This window comes from Syngnathus typhle, linkage group LG3 (assembly GCF_033458585.1).
Source record: "Syngnathus typhle isolate RoL2023-S1 ecotype Sweden linkage group LG3, RoL_Styp_1.0, whole genome shotgun sequence".
NCBI classification, from domain to species: Eukaryota; Metazoa; Chordata; class Actinopteri; order Syngnathiformes; family Syngnathidae; genus Syngnathus; species Syngnathus typhle.
The window spans coordinates 9,937,371-9,957,300 of NC_083740.1; the positions used below are offsets into that span (position 1 = coordinate 9,937,371).

The following is a 19,930-nucleotide window of genomic DNA, read 5'->3' on the forward strand; positions in this document are numbered from 1 at the left end:
TGGAAAAAGTGTATTTCTTACGCTCGGATTCCGTACTCAGCTCTATATAGAATCATATTTTACCCGAATGGTAAAACGTGGCAAAAACTAAACATGTGATCCGATCTTAAGTATTTCTTGTTAAGTATCTTTGTGTTGCCATCCAGCAATAGGAAATCGCATGAAACTTTTTCGAACACAACGAATATCTACGACAAACTTCCAACGCTGGATGAAACAGCTGCAATCGGTAGGCTTGGTATTTGTAAATAAATAATTTAAAGCCCCTTTTAGCCTGCCTCTTTGCCGTCCAGCTTCTGATTTAACAGACACTGTTAATCGAACGTAGATAGATGTGCTCTTTTATTTTATCTTATACGTTTGTTATTTCGAATATGAGATAATATGACAACTTATTATAACCACTGGAGTTGTATGTCTATGTTTTTTCACGATCTGAGAACATTTATCCGGATATTTGGCGTGAGTAATGGACGGCTCGGCAATCTACTGCTCTGGTCTGTTACAATCCGACCAGCGTTGACGGTCTGTCACATTTCACGCTGACACCAAGCGAACACTCGGAGCTCAGACACACATACACACACGCTGTAATATCGACAGATTGAAGTCAGGAGTACAAGTCCACGAGATCACGTTGCAGGTTGGTAGTCGGAAAAACTCGGGAAGATGACAGAAAAGACAACAGACCATAAATACCGTTCGTTATTTCTTCGTAATTTCAGCCTGGCGACTTTTTGATTGCCCTCTTTTATGTCTTTACCTATGTTAAGCAAATACATGTGACCAGCGATTGTGGCTGGCTCGACTAACTCTAAAGTTTTCCTCTTTTTTTCCTCCTTTTCGCTCATAACCACGCAGTTTAAAGGTATTTTAGGCGTGGGTGGCAAGCAACTGGATCCCCCCCCTCTCTTCATCGTGTTGGTCGCTGTAGGAGGAGGGGTTGCGATATCTTTTCAAGCTAGCGAACGGCACTACGTAGACCCGCGTAACAAGTTTAATTTGTTGCTAAAGTGATCAAACTTGTCATAAAGTCAATTCGGGAATCAATTAGGACGAGAAAGCGAATGTTATATAGAATATATTTAGAAGGCAGTGTGTTAAGCGCACCTAACGTTAGCCAACTCCCAGCAAGATCACAGCTTGGGAGCTAGCGAGCCACATCACTCTATCACATGTTTATGTTTAAAAGTTGTTCAGTGAGTATTTTCACGTATGCGGGAGGATGGATGATAGTTTTAGTCGTCTTTTAACCCACTTCGATTTAAGACAGAGTGAGTGAGTGACGTTTTTTACTTGATCACACCAACCGTATCCTAAAGCTGTAGGTAAAGTATTAAATGGTCTTTTGACAGTCGCAATGTGATGTTAACTGTGGTTCTTTTTCTCTTAACTGTGTCTCAACTCCGACAAGCATCCTATCTAAGTGCAAACCAGTCGAAAAGAGGAAGCCGAGGAAATCCCCCAAAAGGAAATGCCAATCGCAGCCACTGGCCAGCCGACGACTCAAGAGCCCAGAGTGTGCCCCCGGCTGCCTTCCACCCCTGAACCGGTCCCTAAAGGGGCTGATTTATTTGAAGAGGCGGGGGCGGCAGAGTCGGCGGAGCGAACAGAGTACGGGGGCGCGGAGGGGGCCAGAGGCGTCGGGGGGTATAGTTACAGCCACAGCGGCAGTCGGAGCTTACAGCCCGCATTCACCGACAGCTCTCCGCCGCAGTCTCCAGCCGCGTCCTCCTCGTTTCTCTTCCACCCCTTCCACGGCCACCGAATGCCAATGGAGCCCCCCAGGACCCGATCGCGTTCCCGGTCTGGATATTACCAGCAGTATAATGGTGGGAATGGGATTACTGGCAGCGGAGTGATAGGAACGAACCAGCAGAATCATCATCAGCAGCAGCAGCAGCAGCAACAACAGCAGCAGCAGCACAGTGCCGGTGGTTGCACTCCCCTTGGGGCTCACAGCAGCCAAGCAGAGATCCAGCAGCGAGCTCTGGGAAGTAACGCCTCCCCTGGCATCCAGAGGCTTCCCCCTGTTCTTGGAGCTCTCCGCATCCCAACTGAAGGTACACTGTTGTGTATGTGTTTATGACTATATAGAATATATACAAGGATAAATAGTTTGTGGAACATTACCATATTGTTAAGTCGGGATTTACTTTTGTGGAGGGGTGTCAAGCTGTTATCGCAAATCAGTGTGAAAAACCTGGACTTACATCTTTGTTATTACGTCCATACAATTGCACCTGCATTTCATTGTTCATGAATTGTACAGAATATTTTTTTTTACTACATGTATAGTTTGAAAAAAAAAAAAAATATCATGTTCATTAGTGGTAACCAAGAACAATAGATCTACACGCGTCCATTTATTTTGTATTCCGATCATCTTTTTGAGTTAGTTGCAGGGACCTGAAGCCCATCGCAACTGACTTTGGGCAAAAGACGAGTATACCCTGGATTGGTCCCCTGTCAATCGCCAGGACACATCGAGGCGAATGACCATTTGTTACTGAACACCCACTGCCAGCATGCAAGTTGGGCGACTTGTCTAGGGTTCCCCCGCATCTCACTTTCATTCAAGTGGAAATGACTTCAGGTCATACATATCATAATGAGGATAAGCTGTATAGAAAATGGATGGCTAGTTCAGTTTATGTGGGTGGAGAAAAAAAACTTGCTCTAACAGGTCAAAAATAAAAAAAAATGATTTTTTTTTCTGCCAAAATGGAAAGAAAGAATCAATTTAGTACGGAACATGATTATTATTATTATTTTTTTAAATTCAATCTGTAGACTAACATGGCATACTGTAATGGAATTGAAATAGCATGGATTTGTGTTTTGCAACAGTGCTGCAGTGTCGAAGTGTGCCTACTGTTAGCAACACAGAAGGCAATTGAACTACAGCAGTCTGTACAATGTAAACTCTGGTTGCCTAAAGCCTGTGCGAACGTGCTTGCATTACATTGCTTCAAGCAAAGTCGTTTGGAGGCAGTCACAGAAAAATTAAATAGCAAGCCCTTTAAAGATGTGATTTTTATTTAATCCATTTTGATCCCACCGGGACAGTTTGTGAAAAACAACATTTTAGTACTTGCAATTTGTTGTACCGAAATTTATGTGGCGTATAATTCAGCATCCTGTCTTTCTTTTAATTAGCAAAATAATCAGACGATAAATACTCAACTAATGCACTTTTTGTCAATACGACCAAATCATAAAATCTAATGTCGTATTGCTTTCAAGAGATTGTTCGTGGCTTTTCACAATCAACACCCAGCTGTCCTAGGTGGTCATGCTGTGCGTCACTCAAACTGTACTTATTAGATTTGTACGACTTGGCTGCAATGTAAAACCTAGTAAGTGTGTACTTCTTGCTGTAAGATTTTGAGTAGCCTACATGCTGTGTCGAGAGAAATTCACATTCAGCGACACAGAGGGAACATTCTTCGCTCAGATTCTGGATAATGCCTGGTTACTTTAGTTTAAAAGCATGTATTAGGAAATATATTTGATTGTTGTATTTGAAGTAAAGTACATTCTAGGCCAGTTACCTTTTCTTACATATGGATGCCAAATTGTACACTAGTGTACGTATGCGTAAAATAAAACCATGCCTCTGATGAGCTACATCAGCAACCATAATGTTGATCGGCTCAGTGAAATAAGACTTTGAAGCCCCGTATTTCATACATTCACAGGCCGGCACAAATTACTTTTGACAACCACTTAAAAGATTTTGGCACTCCCTGTCGAGATGTAACCATTGTATTAACTTTCTTTTGCTGCACTGAGAAGTTTCTCAGTTCCTTGTCTAATACAAGTGTGGGTCTGCTAATCGATACTCCTGCTGCTTTCCATTTTGTGCGATTCTACAAAGTGCATTTTGAATGTTTTTTTTTAGTGAAAGGTTTTGGGTTGAAAATCAATGAATGTTAGTGGGCGTCAGATATACAGTAGCCCATGTAGATTTTGGCTATTCGGAAGCCAGCCTGGTCTTTATCCCTTGTGAGTAGTGGGGTCCATTTTACTATATGCATAAATCACACGTCCAGTTTAAGACTCCTATACGGCAACATCCCATTTAATTCTGTCATGTAGGAGTCATAAATACACACATTAAAGTATTCTTTAAAAGAATTCTGAAAAGGTTCTAATCCAAGTACTTTTTTCTATATAGCACATTGTTACCAAAAATGTGTATTTATCAAATAAATCAATTAATTATACACTTTACTATATTGATCACCCATCACAACGAAACTTAATATAACAACCTAAAAGAAAAAGCAACTCTTTTTTTTTTTTTTTTTTTGAGGGGGTGGGTGTGATTCCCAGCAATCTCTCTGCTGCCCAACGAGCTTCAGAGAGGGATTGAGCAGCCTGAACCATCTCACGGTCTCCGGTTTTATTCATTTATTCGTTCATTGTTTTATTTTAGACATGGGTATAACTCCATGGAGACACTGTGCAACCTCAGACGCCAGAGTGAACTGATCAGCGGGTGTGTTTTGGTGGCTTAAAACCCGGAAATGTATTTATAGCATATGTGAAAGCTTATGTTGACATAGCCAGCCACCAGGAAATGTGCAAAAGTCTGGATCCGAAATGCTTAGGAGTCTCTCCGAAAATAAATTCATGTAGTTTCTTCTTCAACTCCTGTAGTGAGATTGAGGAGCTGATGCAGTTTTAGATGCTGTGTGTTTTTGCCCTCAGCCATTTTTGCTGAGCTGAGTGGGCATGTAGTAACAACAAAGTGTGCATGTACTTGAATAATGAGCCAAAACCGTCATCACCACACCACCACATTTAGTTCCCCTCATTTCTGCCTGCGTTTGCTTTTCAAAGACTGTTGTCAAACTTGTCACAGTCTAGTTTTTATTATACGTAAAATGGTGGCAAAAAATATCTTATGATGGAAGAGGACCTTAAAGTGAACAAAGCCAAAATAAAACGAATCATCCTTCAAACAGGCCTGATAAACTATGCAGAATAATCAACAGACAAATTCCTCTTCGCTGTTCATTGTAATGCTTGACATTAGCATTCTGGTATTGGCAAATATTCAAAGGCTTGCAAAGCAGACATCTCTTTCATGATACAAATTCTTATCAAAGATTCATCGGTTTCTTTTTGGTTAAAAGACATTTTAGCGTATTGAACATTCTCTTATGGCAGTGTGGCAGCTGGCCGGCTGTCTCTTTTTGTTTCAGCCGCTCCCCACTCCCAAAATGAACCGGGCTTGAGAGGGAAGTTGACATTTCAAGTCCATTCACCTGCATGAGCCATGAAACCTAGTGTTATCACTGTACTTCCAGTTTGTCCCTCTCTTCTCCAGTGATTTCAAATTTCTTTGGCTGAAATTTCCCTGACTGTATTGTGGAAGTATGGCTTCTTTATCATTTTTGATATTATGTCATATTAAAAGTTAAGTTCATTTGTTAATTCGTCTGTGCAAGGAATGTGTGTTCAGTTCCCCCTCAGTGACACCGTTTGGTTGTCTGTCTCTGTTTGTGCCCTACGACTGACTGGCAACCAGTTTAAGGTATTATTGAAATATTTATTTGATAGATTGGGTTTTCTTGTATCCACACACCTTTTATTGTGTGTGTGAATAGGAGCCCTCTTCTCTTCCCAACAGTTTTGGCCATCAACACTCTTGAGCTGTCACCACTTCCTATCGTGAGACCCTCTTGTTACTTGATCACACAAAACCGAAGAGCCAAGTGTGTCTGACGCTAGAGTGCTTAGGTGTTTATAGCTCCTGAAGATGGAAAGACGGCTCGCTTGAAATTGCATTGTTTTTATTTCGGACAATAATATTTAGACCAGTGTTGAGTCAAGGTTACCCATTTTACATTAGAAACACCTCATGGATAACCAGCAAAGAAAAATATCCAAAAGTCCGAATACTTACATAATGATCTTGTCTCAATTACTCACTGATGTATTTTAATGACAGTCAGAAATAATGTTGGAATACAACCAACCCTGTGTCCTAATCAACACTTGTATGCTGTGGTTATTTGCTAGAAAGCTGAGACAAAGTGCGGGAGGCTGTTGGATTGGTCCTACGGTATAAGAACCGATTTTTTTCCCCCCTAATTGGTCATCTGGTCTTATTCTGGCCCAGCATGTCTTTTCACTTTCACGTTCATCTCTTGGTTGCCTTTGGATCAAGCAACCCTTTCTGTGCCCCTCTGGTCTATTTTTGCTGGCCTTCTCGTGCACATTTGTCTAATGGAAAGATCATTTTAATGGACTGCCCGGAGCAGCATAGGGATAGGCCCTTGTGCCACTCTCTACCTTTATTCCACCACTCGCTGCCTGTCCTCTCCATCCTTCTGTCTGCTACAGAAGCGGAAACATGTACTACTCTGTTTTGTTATTTCCTTTGTCTTGTCGCCCAGGCAACCCCCTCTGGTTTGGAAAAGTAAACCTCTTTAGCTTGGGTTGACCAAGAAGTCTGAGTTCCCGTCATCACTCCAAATAAAAAAGCAAAGCACTCTGATGAGAGCATCACGGGGGAAGATACGAGACCTCAAATTAGCCCCGGGTCAAACGTATGGACTCTGATATGGTTTGGGAAAATAGCACTGTTAGATGGGTATTTTGAATAATTGGCATGCTCAACCATCGTATTTCCCTTCATCTTCAACTAGCAGATGCCTCCTGACTATGTGCCAACATTTTCTTAAAAATGGTAAAAAAGAAATGAGGTGCTTTTTCGGGGCTACACAGCCCAATTCACTTACAAAATGTGGAAAAATGTATTAAATATCTTTCCTTGCTTTGTGCAGAATCAATTAAGAGTTATGTTCACTGCAAGAGGAAATCATAGACTTTCTTATGGGTGTGTCTTCTCGGTATGCCTGTGCTAGGTGTGTGTTTGCGTGCATCCACAGTTTGCCTGTTGCGTGGTCGGCTTAAGCTGATAAGCGCTGACAGAAACGTACTTGCATAGGAAATTGCATAACAGCAGAAACTGTCCTGTCTGTGCACGTTAGTCAATAAGCGGATGGAAGGTGAAGCAAGAGAAAGCCGATGGATGACATACCAAACAGACACGGCAGTCGAATAAAGTTAAGATCAACTAATGGAATTTAGTTGACACCGTGATTTACGACGTAGACCGACGGGTAGTAAATGTAGTAGATCACTTAGGTGACATTTTTTCATATGTTATAAGCCACAAGCCCCAGCTGTCGCTGCTTCATCCAGGAAATGGGTTTGGTGGAGACATTTGACAGCGTAACGCCCTTTACCCAAGAGTAAACAAACGGAAAGGCTTTAGTTTATTTTTTATGAATAATTCTCATGAATTGGAGATGTAAGAAATCGGTGGGGTTAGTGAAACAAAGAGTGAGCACTGGAAGAGGGGAGCGGCAGAAGGTGAGATTCACGGGCAGGTAAAGCCTGGGCAGATGTTACTTAGCCACCTATCGTTGTGTGACAACTTGTTTCTTCTTCGCGCCAAGGTGTGAAGTTTGCCTTGACGTGTGTTCACGAGGTAGGGTGATGTGTGTCGGTATTGACTTGCGCTTGTCACGTGCTCGCTCAAAATGTCCTCTTTACATTTCATTAATTAGATATGTAAATGGAACTTTCTGTCCAATTTATGATTAAGGTGTGCAGCAGTGTTTGCGAGACAATTATGAGCTACTGCTTCACAATCAAGTGACAACCGATGAAGGTGATGATTGTAGAATATTCCTTCCTCTCAATGAATTATTTAGTGCCGTTGTTTGACTTCAAATGGTCCAAATCTTGATTTCAGCCTTTCTCCGAATCTTAGCTTGGCTGAGGTCTGTGCTCTAGTTGTCTTTGTACAAGAAACATTGTGATACAACTCGTTCGTTTAGTTGCGCATGTGTATCGAAGGATGTGGATGGATATTGAGTGCATTTGACCACCAAATTTCTGCTGCTTGTCATTGACCTGAAAGAAAGTGGCGCCCGTTAGATGCTGAAAAAAGGTGGACACAGATGACGTGTTAGTGCAAAGCAGAGATAGTGGATGCTGTGAAATGAAGCAGTAGGGGTGCATGGCACACGGAGAGAGAGAGAGTCAGGATGGCAGATAGGGGAAGAAAGGGGAGGGTGATGAAGTGATGGGGGTGTCTAAGGGAAGAACAGAGTGGGATGAAAAAGGGAGGAGAGGTGAAGGAAATGGATGGAAATAGCTGATGCACTCAGAGGCATACAGAAAATCAATAGCAGTCAAGAGGGGAAGCCACAACCCCCATCCAGTGCCCCTGCTCTCTTCTCTCACCTCGCTCCATCCTCTGTTTTTTTGAACTCCCTCAACTCTATCTCTCCCTCTTCTGACTTTTTCTCCACCTTTGTCACTCTCACTGCATTTTCAACTTTGTCCTCTGCCTCTCTCCCTCCCTCCACATGATGCTCACGAGATTCACACTTGTAACATGCAGTAAGTAGGTCGTACCTTCAGAGAAGTGATTGGGTGATCTTTTTGAAAATATTGCTTATTTTTTCAGCTGTAAATCGCACCAGTCACTTGGTAGAAAGCTCAACAAGTTCTCTCGCCAGTGAGGCTCAACACGAGCCAAAGTGAATTTGTGCCGGGAGCTGGCAGAACTGAATCTGTTTTTCTGAATTGGAACACATTGCTATTTGTTGCTCTCCTTGAGCTCCTGCTTGAGAATAATGTAGACATAAGGTTGCAGCGTAAAAGGAGCTCAAGACCGCAGACGATGCACATGGAACATTTCATGTGTGATTTAAAATGTCATTTGATTCATTCCTTCTTTTCCCCTACTCTTCTAAGCTCCCCTCAGCAGAGAAACTCAAGTGTGTTTGCTAGATGCAGTCTGGGTTCATCCAACAGAGGACATGATGTCATCTAGACGGTCCAAACCTGTTCTCTAACTTCTGTGCTCCCGAGGGTGACTGTGACTGAATGACTGGGCTCTGACTCAATTTACCGGACTCCGACAATGTGCAAGTGAGCGCCTATTCAGGAAGCCAGCAGGGCTTTTTGCCTATTGTGAGTGGTGAATGAGTGTTCTGCACATGCAGTCACTGAATCCCATGAATACTTCACCAGTCCGCTGGCCCGGGTCATCGAAATGAAAACACACTGGTTTTCTCCACGTTAATGGTAGCTTTACTTACCTCAACCTTTTCCGTTCATTTAGCATTTTTGCTCTGGGGAGTGAGCGGAAAGGCTCGCTTAAGGAGTGAGGAATTTAGTGGTTCAAACGTGAGTCCGCCTACCCCTTTGTTGTCAATCATGGATTTTCTTCAAAGGGGAGCACTAGAGCCGAAAGAGTTCTGGAAACAAACTGCCATTAGGTGGAAAAAAAAAATCTTTTAAAATACATTTTGGGTATGTTTTTCCTTTTTAGTTTAATGTTCTTATAGTAACTGTAGCTTTGTGTGGTGCACCCTTGGGAGTGCTTACCCTTGGACTGTATTCTAATGCCACCATCTGTGGTGAGAACGTCCCCAGCTAAACACGCGTTCATGACAAAGGCAAAACAAAAGCCAGACTGAATAAATAGATAAGACAATAAAAAGATGAAAGGATTGTAGGGGGGGAAAAACAAACGAGTAAAAGTCTTAGCCATGATGCAACTGGCGGTATCATCAGAAAGCTTCGCTAAGCCGGGATTACTTTGTTGATTTTGCATGCATGTGTGTGTGTGCTGATCCGAGACAAGACTGTACCATATGTGTTTTGGTCACTTTTGTGTGACACAAAGGTTCAATTTGCGCAAACAACAGTTTTTTTTTTCCTGTGACGTAAGAGTCAACAGAAATAACAGAAGGATTAAATGTTCAATTGTAGCTGAAGATAAACAAGAGAATGAATTTCCTGTAATGGCGTCATCATGTTGAGATTTTATTTTTGATCTTCTGAATCATGACTGGTCCTATTTATTGATTCTTTTTGGCATATATATGGCATTCCACATGAATGTGTGAAATTAATTTTGTTACGGATGTTGTTACAGATGCAGGTTTTGTTCCCACTGTGTTGAATTCTTCTTTTCACTTTTTATAGGAGCCTCAGATGTGCCTTACCATTGCCACCAAGAGCATGCATACAGGGAGAGGGACAAGGTAAGCTGCTTTTTTCATTTTATATTTCTTACTGAAAGTTGATCAACAATGCTGTTTTGGCAGGCCGTTGCCAACTACAACTTTTGGAAATCAACTTTTGGTATCAAAGTGAATGCTTTTTTGAAAAGGCAGCATGCATATTACAACATTCTCTGTCTAGGATCGCCAGAGGCCATCTTTAAGTATGAAACTTTTAAAAAGGCAAAGAAAACAAGTATCCACCTTTTGCTAGATGGCTGTAAATGTATAGCAATTCTATGCTTTATAAGTCACACATTGAATGTCTTTTCCTTCGTTTGACTCGTGTTGCTCTGTAAGCACATGGTCAGATTTATTTACATTTCAAGGGCTATTGATTGCATTTCATAAAAAAAAAAAGAAATACAGCAACATGGTAAAAATAGTCAAATGTGCGTAATTAAAGCAGGCCAATTGGTTGCAAAGCAGTGGAGGAGAGAAGAGGGGGGTAGGATGCTGAGGAAGGTGTTGCAAAGAGCTTGCATGGAGGGGAGGGAGGGTGGTCGCATGAGGCCAAAAGCAGGGAGGGGGCTTTGCTAATGATTTCACTTCCAGCTGTGGGGCTTGCTTGGAGTGAGAGAGGGGAAGGAAAAGAGAAACAGTGGCAGATGAAACAAAATGAGCTTTCAAATCTCGTTAATAGAAATAGAATAAGTGGGGGAGGGAGGAATAGGTGTTTGTGGAAGCATGCATGCAAATAATGATTCTGTGCAAGCAAATAACCTCCTTTGCTCTCCGTTTGCTCCGCACCCACAATTTTAGACTGACAAACTTCAACTTGGTCCTTGTTCTTTTTCTAAGGTGTGTCTCAACCCTCCATCTAATTTGGATGCCGGCATTGACAGCGAGGTCTGAACAGCTGCCTGCTGCAGTTAGTCCATGTATGCAAGTGTGGACATAGCCAAGCAGAGCATGGCAGGGTGTGTCTGTTCTTAGGCTTCGGGATATCTTTGCTGCCTCATGTTTGCTCTCATCTAAATGTGCACAGAGCGAAAAAAAGCAACAAGGGAGTGTGTTTGTGGTCCTCACATTGCAGAATGTGCTGTATTATCACCCCCATTGCAGATCACAGTGTTTCTAAGCTGTGCTGGAAGGGACTGCCTGTGTTCATCTTCTGTCAGCAGACTTGTCCCCCCCCGCCCCCCACCCCCTTTACGTAGACCGTGGCATTTTTAGGTTTAGAAACATGTCTCGACGAGAGGTGTGTGTTCTGAGAGAGCATTCTGGTCCAACATAAGTCCCTGTAAAGCCATATTGCTGGAGGACTCACAAACACACACATTCTCTCTTTGTTTGACAAGACCTCACTCCCCATAACGTTGGTAGGCGAGCCCATCAAAGTTTCGTACTAATGGGCAATACGTGTGTGTGCGCGTGTGTGCGTGCGATCGCGCGTGCGTTTGTGTGTGAGAGTGACACACCGCCATGGTATCTAAAAAAAACTCTTGTCATGTTCCCTCAAATTTCAGGCCGGGTCTTGGATAGGAGAGGCATGCGTTGCAAAAGGGGAAAGCGCAAGGATAAGGGGAGACTATAGAGGAATTAAGCTTATCTGGTGTTAGAGTGCTGGTGCGAGGGATGGGGGTGGTCGAGGAGGGTTTGGTAGCATCTGTGGAAGGAGGGGCGCATGTCATCCTCGGGATGGAAGAGGCTTGCTCGAATATGAAAATGGGCATAGTGGTTGTCCCAAGGGTTTTGGGTGAGCTTAGAATGGAGGATGCAGAGTGTGGGGGTCAGAAGAGAGGGGGGTGGTAAAAGAGGCACAGGAAGGTGATTCCAGTGTGGGGGTGGAATGCAGGTGCCTGCCTCGAAGAAGTACGATAAATTAAATAATATTGTACAATACATGTTTGGTAGCATTTAAAGCATTTTGTTTGTTTGTTCTTTTTCTCACACGAATGCTACATATGTACACCACAAAACGTAATCTGATAAAACAATGACAAACACTCAGTTGCTCATAAGACATGAAGTATAAGTAGCACATGACTTGTTGGGTCCAAATTTAGGCCACTGCTGTATTGCATGAAAATGATTTCCAAAAAAAAAGGAAATGTAAACAGTGCACTAAAACTATTACCTAAAAAACTTCTTTTCCCTGCACCATTGAAGATGCTGCCCGAGATATGATGCTACCCACCACACACACACACACATACGCACGCGCACACACACACGCACAAAAAGTAGCATCGACAACTGTCAGGGCCTCCGCTCCAATGCTACACACTGTGCTTAAAAACAAAACAAAAGAAAACCCTTTCTGACTTTCACCTGCTGTCATAAAACGTTTGGGCTGTTGTTGACGAATGCATTCTTGTTGGTTATTTTGGGCGATGGATTGTAGTTGTAAAGACTGTCTAATGTATGTAGGCCAACATCATAATGTGGTGAAAGACTACATGTCATGTTTTGTATTTCAAAGGTCTCATCTGATTGATTGATTGATTGAACCAGTGGTATTGTGCTAAGAACATTCTGATAAGTTTATGAAGTTATTTTAGTTACATAAATTACCGAAAGGCTGCATTCATCCATTCATCCAGCCATCCATTCATTCATTCATTCATTCATTTCAAGTTGCCGCACACAGCACAACTTTTGGCTGACTACGATGTGGTGTCTTTGAGTCTTGAGTGAAAATTCAGGCTTGTTACAACAGCACAGTGGGCCTCAAGCAGCTACAGTAGGTATTGTTCTTTATAGGCTGTAGAACACAAACAGTGGCGGCTCTCCATATGTGCCTGTGTATGTCTGGAGGCGTTTCCATAACATTGTGTGTGTGTTTTATGTGTGTTTCTCTCTGCAGCCTGCTTTCCAGCTGTTTCCTTTTAGCTATTGCACTGCGCTCAAGGTTGCTGAGTTGTGTGTGTGTCTGTGTGTGTGTGTGCACATGTTAAAAGTCACAGCCGCTGAGTCATTTTAAAAAAAAAAATTTTATCAGACGTTACCAATGTGTCCTTCACATGAAGAAAGTAACGAGGGGCAAGGAGCAAGGGGGGGAATAGGTTTCGTTAAAGTTGCTGGCCCGAATTTTTCCTGCTACTCTAGGTGGTCAAACCCTGATGCACTCAAGGTTGAGTTGAAATACTCAATTGAGTATAATCTGGTTTCAGATGCTGTTCTAATTCGTTTTAAACGGCGAATGATGTTGAGTTGCCACTCATTTGTATTCGAAACTGGCACATAAGTGTAAATAAATATAACTACAATTCCTAAAGAAGCTACGTGATGCTATTCTCAACTTAATCGGTCGCGTGACATTCGAGTTAATATTTTCCTATTCTCAAGCCCCCAAATTCTGAATGGTAGAACAACACTGTGGCAAAGAGTGAAATGATTCTACTCCATGCGGTCTAGCACATGGACTGGAAGATGACTGGGTGCTGACACACGCGCTTATGAGCTGAGTGAGAGTCATTGCCTTACAGTAAGTGATGTGACTCACAAATGACTTGACAGCACCACCTACTGAGAATTTACACTTGATCCAAAACCTGGATGACTACTGTAGGTATGTGCTTGTGTCGGTTTTGTGTCGCAATCTTTTGGTTGATGCTGTGAGAAAGTTGAGCCAGTCAGTTGAGGGTGTGGATGAATGACCCCCTTATGGGCCCGTGAGAGGGCGTCTTGCCTTTTTGCTCATTTCCTCACTGCGAGAGGAAGCGACTGTGAGCACTGGTGGTGCAATGCGCTCCCACTCTCACACACCAGCAGAGGTGTACACATACAGGAAATGCCATGAGTCACAAAGGCGCTTAGTGTCCGAGCAGTTGTATGGATTGTTGGCCAGAAGGATGGAAGAGCACAGTGAAATTGATTTGATTGGAGCGCCATGGGTCACTAACCACAGCCCCATTTCTCCCACCCTCCTCTTCCTTTCTCACTCTACTTTTCCACCCCTCCCACCACAGAGTGAGGAAAGCCCCAGTCCAAAGCGCCAGAGGCTGTCTAGTCATGCTGTCTTGGAACAGCTAACTTCTTCCGCACCACCGCCATCCACCCCGTCTCCCCCCATTCGCCCTTGGGAGCTGGGACCTCCAAGTAGGAGACCGTCTCACCCCCACGCACACTACCACCAAGAAAGATCCCTCACACCGGCTCGCCACAGACGCAGGTAAGCAGTTTTGAAGACCGCTGATTTCTTCATCTAAAATCGGTTCGTTACAAAGTTGAACCCTGCAAGTTTCATATGGGCATTCAACGAGCCCTCGTGATTCTTTCAAATTCAAACTTTAAAATTTAAACTTTAGTCGTGCACAAAACAAACATTACATCAGTGAACCCCCCCCCCCCCATTTTACAATGGCAAACAAAGAAATAAGCAATTACACATCTTTTTTCATATCACAATGAACAAGGAAGTGTTTCTCATACAGGAAGAATAAAGAATAATGCCTGTAAAGGAGTGGTAAAAAGAAAAGTGAGCTCATCAATATTGTTCCAGGAAGTTTCTTTGGATCTTCCCACGGTTCATAATTAAGGGCTCTATATTGCTCAGACGATCGTAGCAAATTAGTTCAGAGACTTTTTATATAACCTCATGATTATAGCAAAAATATTGCCTTAAGTTACAAAATGCACCTTGGCAAATGTCAGTCATATGATTTCCGCAACAAATTCATTTCTTTGTATGTCTAGCATCCTTAAAGAATTGTTTGCTAGGACAATGTAGTGAGTGATATTTTGTCGACACGGAATTGGCTCCGGCCTCTTCTACTACTACTATTTCCGGCATATTTGGTCAATCTGCGAATGTCGAAGTGGTCCGATGAAAAGTGTGATTCATAAACGCTGCGTCCTAATCGAATCATTATATTTAGTGCATCTGATCATAATATTGTCCCCAACTTTGATCGAATTGAAGAACCTTTGTCTATGTCAACGTAGCCCCTGAAAGCTTGAGGTCCAGAACCACCATGTTGCCATTTGTTGCATGATCCCTAAATGTAATCAATTGATCCCCCTCCCAGCCCCCCTGTCAGGCGGCAGCGTGGCCGCCTCCTCAGACCGACTCGCCACTTGCCTCCCCATCACCACCCCTCGACACAAGGTCCCGGTCCCCACCAGTTGCCATCAGAGCTCCAGGATGAGAATTTCCAACGCAACCCACATTCCTCGACGCACCAAACGTACCCAGCGCACACCTACAGTCACCCCCCTCCACATGGAAGTGGGGGTTCAGAGGATCCCCGAGCATTCCATCCTCCCACCTTGTCCCCCCGACTACTGCACCCAGCTGCGCATCACCACCACCACCACCATCATCACCATCAGCAGCAACAGCAGCAGCAGCATCACGTAACGTCACAGCAAGGGGCCATGGTCCTGGACTTGCATGAACAGGTATGCTTTAGATCCGCTTGTTTGTGTCTGTCCCCCCGGGCCATTGCGAGTGTGTTTTAACTGTTCTATTGCTTCTTTCCAGCTTCAGCAGGGCAGCGTACCAGTCTCTTACACCATGACCCCTGTCGCACCTCACGGCCTCACAGCACCGCTGTGTAACGGTCAGCACCTTCCCCCCAGCTGCTCTTCGCAACAACAAGTTCCTGCCTGCAGTGTGGTATTCAGCACTGGACAACACTACCACCCGGTGAGAACGCAGTCTGTGGGTGGCCCGTTTCTTTAGGAGCTTTGCGAGCTGCAAATGAGAGATCGTTTTTCTTGTTTGACATTGCCTCCTTGTGGCAGGATGCGGTATTTCAGGATCACACACTGACCACGTTTTTTTTTCCTTTTTCAGATGCTACAGGCTTGTTCAATGCAACATTTGCCAGTGCCCTATGCCTTCCCCTCTCTGCTGTCCAGCGACCCTCAGTTTCTTCTATCCCCTCCGCCTCATCTTGCTCATCACCCACCGCACCTCCACGCGCACAGTCAGTTCTTGCCCTTCCAGACACAACAGCCACGATCGGTAATAAATCTACCTTGCTTGTTCTTGACTTTATTATTTGTGTCATTGTGTTCCATTGCTTTGTTAAGATCAATTGAATGCTTTTTCACAGCCCTTACAGAGGATTGAAAATGAGGTTGAACTTCTTGGAGAGCAACTCTCAGTGGGTGGTGGCTTTGGCTATGGCCATCACCATCACCATCATCACCAGCCTCCCTCCACCCTTCCGCCCTCCACACCACTCCAGTTTCTTTCACACCATGACCCCCTTTCCCAAGAGCTCTTCACTGTGGTGAGTGCATGGATTTAGGACTTTTATGTTAGGATTAAAAATAGAATTAGGGTTTAATTTGTGACAATTCAATATATGGCTCTGATCTCCGACAGCCCTATCCACACTTTATGCCACGGCGATTCACCAGCCGGCGCTACCCAGCTCGTTCCCAGCAGGCTGTGCCTCCTTCAAGCTACCACCCGAGCTTCCTGCCTTACTTCCTGTAAGTGTTTTTAACCTCATCGTTTTTATTGGATCCATGCAGAAGAAGACGTCAGGGAAACCATTTCCTCTTTTAACCAGGTCCATGCTCCCAGTCCCACCAAATGTAGCTCCAGCCATTAGTCTTGAGCTTGATGTTGATGATGGAGAGGTGGAGAACTATGAGGTACTTTGACTATTCATGATCTTGGTGTTGCCAGCATGTCTGTGCGGCTAAACATGCAACTGTTACAGTTCGCTTTCTAAGCAATGTGCCCTCTTGTTGTATACGAAACTTCTAGGCCTTGCTGAATCTTGCAGAGCGACTTGGAGAGGCCAAGCCCCGTGGCCTCACTAAGGCTGATATAGAACAGCTCCCATCGTACAGGTTCAACCCCAATAACCACCAGTCTGAGCAAACACTGTGAGTTTCTAAAAAAGTAGTGTAGGGTGGAAATATTTTACTACTTTGGGTTTGGGACAATGTCTGTTCTTTTTCCTTATGATTACTTTTTTGGAATTACATGTTAAAAATGATTCAATTAATCTCCCAGGTGTGTGGTCTGCATGTGTGACTTTGAGTCCCGCCAGCTCTTGAGGGTTCTGCCCTGCAATCATGAGTTCCATGCCAAGTGTGTAGACAAGTGGCTTAAGGTGAGTAGGTTTTAAAAAAACAACTCAAAATAATAGACAATGACTAATAATACGAATACTTTTGATGATGATGAACATGCTGGGATTTATTTGCAGCTGAGCTAATATTCGTGCACTAGTTAGGTATTTGCTTTCGATGAAATTGATTTAGGAGCAGCGCATTTCTCATCTGTGCTCTGACCAGATGCAGTATAATACATGACCCTCATCTCTTGATTATGTTATGTCCAGGCCAATCGAACGTGTCCTATCTGTCGGGCTGATGCGTCCGAGGTCCAGCGGGACTCTGAGTGACCCTCCCGATTTCTCTTTGGATACACCAGGCAAATGTTGAACTTTTCTCCGGCCATCATGCACATAGACCAGGATTCCTTCACCGCACATCCAAAAGGACTATGACACTTTTCTGCATAGTGCTTCAAATTAGGGATAAGCCCCTCAACCTGCTCTGCCTTCTGTGCTGTCTTCACTCAAAATGGCCTTTGAAACGCGCACCGCACATACACATTGTATTCATAGAAAACTGAAGTGTCTGTATACAGTACTTGTAGTAACAGACTTTGCAGGAAGAATTGCAGTCCAAAGATTTTGTTCTTTCTGTTCTGGTGGGGGAAAAAAAAGGAATTCACCTTAAACAGCACCAGTGGCGGGCGCGTCAATCCGTCAATCGCCATGCCATTATTATATCAGACCAGGCCAATCTGTCAGAGGCATAAGTGACAGCCAGCCTTTCAGTCCCACAGAACGCAATGACACTCTCCCATATTGTTTGTATTTCGATCATCACCACACTCTGTGTGTGTCTATTGTTTTTATTTTTTCTTTATTTGCAGGGATGAGAATTTTCCACGGATCCGCGGATTTCCGTGTTTTTTTAGCCTCGGCGACTCGCGAGCATTCACCCTAACCCCGCAACGGCATCTTTTGGCAAAATTAGTTAAGCTGTGAGTACTTGCCTCTGTAAACCTAACTCACTGGCAGCAGTGATGCAACAACATCCGCCTTATTTTCGGCAGCAATTTGGCGCTACTTTTGTCACGTCATTTCCACTTGTTAAGTCACGCGGCGAACTAAGTGTTTTTACACCGCCACAATGTAAATTTGCAATTGGGTTTTCATCCCTTGTAGACAAGCTATTTAGTTAGATAGCTCTGGGGCCTACTCATTAAAAAAATTCGCCAGCATGAGGATCGTGCCAGGGAAATAAACAAGCCAAACGGGATCAAGAACTGCTTCAGTTGGGCATGGCTCGAGACAGTCCGTAACCACGTGCCTGACGGAACATATTCGTAAAGTGTGTGTGTGTGTGTGCGCGTGTATGTGTGTGTGTATATATATATATATATCATCGCCCCCCCAGACCCCTGGCTACTTTTCAGTCTTTTTCCACATTTGCTATTCTCATCCCTGTATTTGGCTATGTCTGCTTGCGCGGCGCCTGAGTAAGTACGTTCTCGGCGCCGATTGACTTTTGCCAACGAGGGACCGACTTGGCCCATGTGGGTCGTCGGCCTGAAATAACGATGGCATGCTGACTCGCGGAGTGACGCACCCACCACTGAATGGCACAGACTGTCCTTGGTTTATTGCAATTGGTTATTACAATCGTTTAATTTTCATTTCTGTATGTGTATTTTAGCATTCCTCTGTGTGAGATCAGCCTGTATGGGATGGAAAAAATATATTTTACACTGTGAGTTGACCTTCGAGAGACCGAGTTTTGGAACAGCAAATAATATACTTTATGCTATGTAAGCTTGCTTGTTTTGTCTCTGTTCCCCAGTAAGTGTGCCACATTACAATCTCCCTAACTCCCAACACACCAGAGCTGCTCTCTGTAAGGTTTATGTCCTAATGCCACAGTGTAAAGCAAATAAATCTTAGACACGGGAAAGCTTTTGTGGTGTAATTAACTATCAGAATTGGGAATTGACTCAGTATGACAACCAAACATGTGTTTTACAGAGAATGTACAATTTGCTGCAGACACGTCATCACACTGATATATTAAAACTTAATTTTGGCTTCCCAAACTGTACTTTTATGTTATTTTTTTTTGTCCTCATCGTTTGTCATATCCATAGAAAATATTTTTTTGGGGGGTCAAAGGGGACTGGATGTATTCATTGTGTCTTTGAATTGTGTTGTATTGTTTTCTGTGGCTTGGGTACACTAGTTACCTCAGTCCCACTATTTATGGCTTTCCAGACAATATTAAAACCATGAGCTATTGCATTTTGCCAAGTTTTTCCCATGCAAGTTCTTTATTTCACTATGACACACTATCATTTACATGGTGTCATAGTAGTTAAAATATGTATTATACCTGTAACCAAAATCATTTGAAGGCCTGTAATGTTGATGAAATTTTTAACAAACGTTTGTACATTTTGTATGAGAGTTATTACTAGTTATACTTTATAAAGTAGTGCAATTACTTCCTTAATTCCTTACCCTTTTGTATTGCAAAAGCTGATTCAATAATAAATGTTTAACATTCTTCTCTTAATTTCTTCTGTCTTAGCTTTCATCCTTTTTGACTGTAGTTGTGTACCTCTTGGAGGAAGTGCCAAAAGGAACCGGATAAATACGGTCGTTAGAGAGCGCTGGCGACCCATTAAAAACCATTCACGATCAATGTTAAATAAAATTTATACCATAGATGTCAAACTCAAGGCCCGGGGCCAGATCCGGCCCGTTGCATCATTTTATGTCGCCCGTGAAAGCAAATCACCCTCCCTAAAATCTTTATCAAAATGTTTCTCATTTGCAATAAATTATATTTTGAAATATTTTATTTACAAT

At 43.3% G+C, this 19,930-nt stretch overlaps 1 protein-coding gene across 2 annotated transcripts; it reads left to right on the forward strand.

Moving 5' to 3' along the window:
- Window positions 1–514: 514 nt before the first annotated feature.
- rnf38 (ring finger protein 38) lies at window positions 515–19,634 on the forward strand. 2 transcript variants are annotated; one of them, XM_061273585.1, is made up of 13 exons: window positions 515–643; window positions 1,415–2,063; window positions 10,027–10,085; window positions 14,018–14,220; window positions 15,077–15,449; window positions 15,532–15,696; window positions 15,847–16,017; window positions 16,109–16,288; window positions 16,384–16,493; window positions 16,574–16,658; window positions 16,774–16,895; window positions 17,026–17,125; window positions 17,357–19,634. In XM_061273585.1, exons 2-13 carry the CDS (start codon window positions 1,475–1,477, stop codon window positions 17,417–17,419), a joined length of 2,220 nt encoding a protein of 739 aa, XP_061129569.1. In that variant the 5' UTR covers window positions 515–643; window positions 1,415–1,474; the 3' UTR covers window positions 17,420–19,634. The 2 variants fall into 2 exon arrangements, with proteins under 2 accessions (XP_061129569.1, XP_061129568.1); XM_061273584.1 differs by lacking the exon at window positions 515–643 and adding an exon at window positions 665–1,324.
- The last annotated feature ends 296 nt before the right edge of the window (window positions 19,635–19,930 follow it).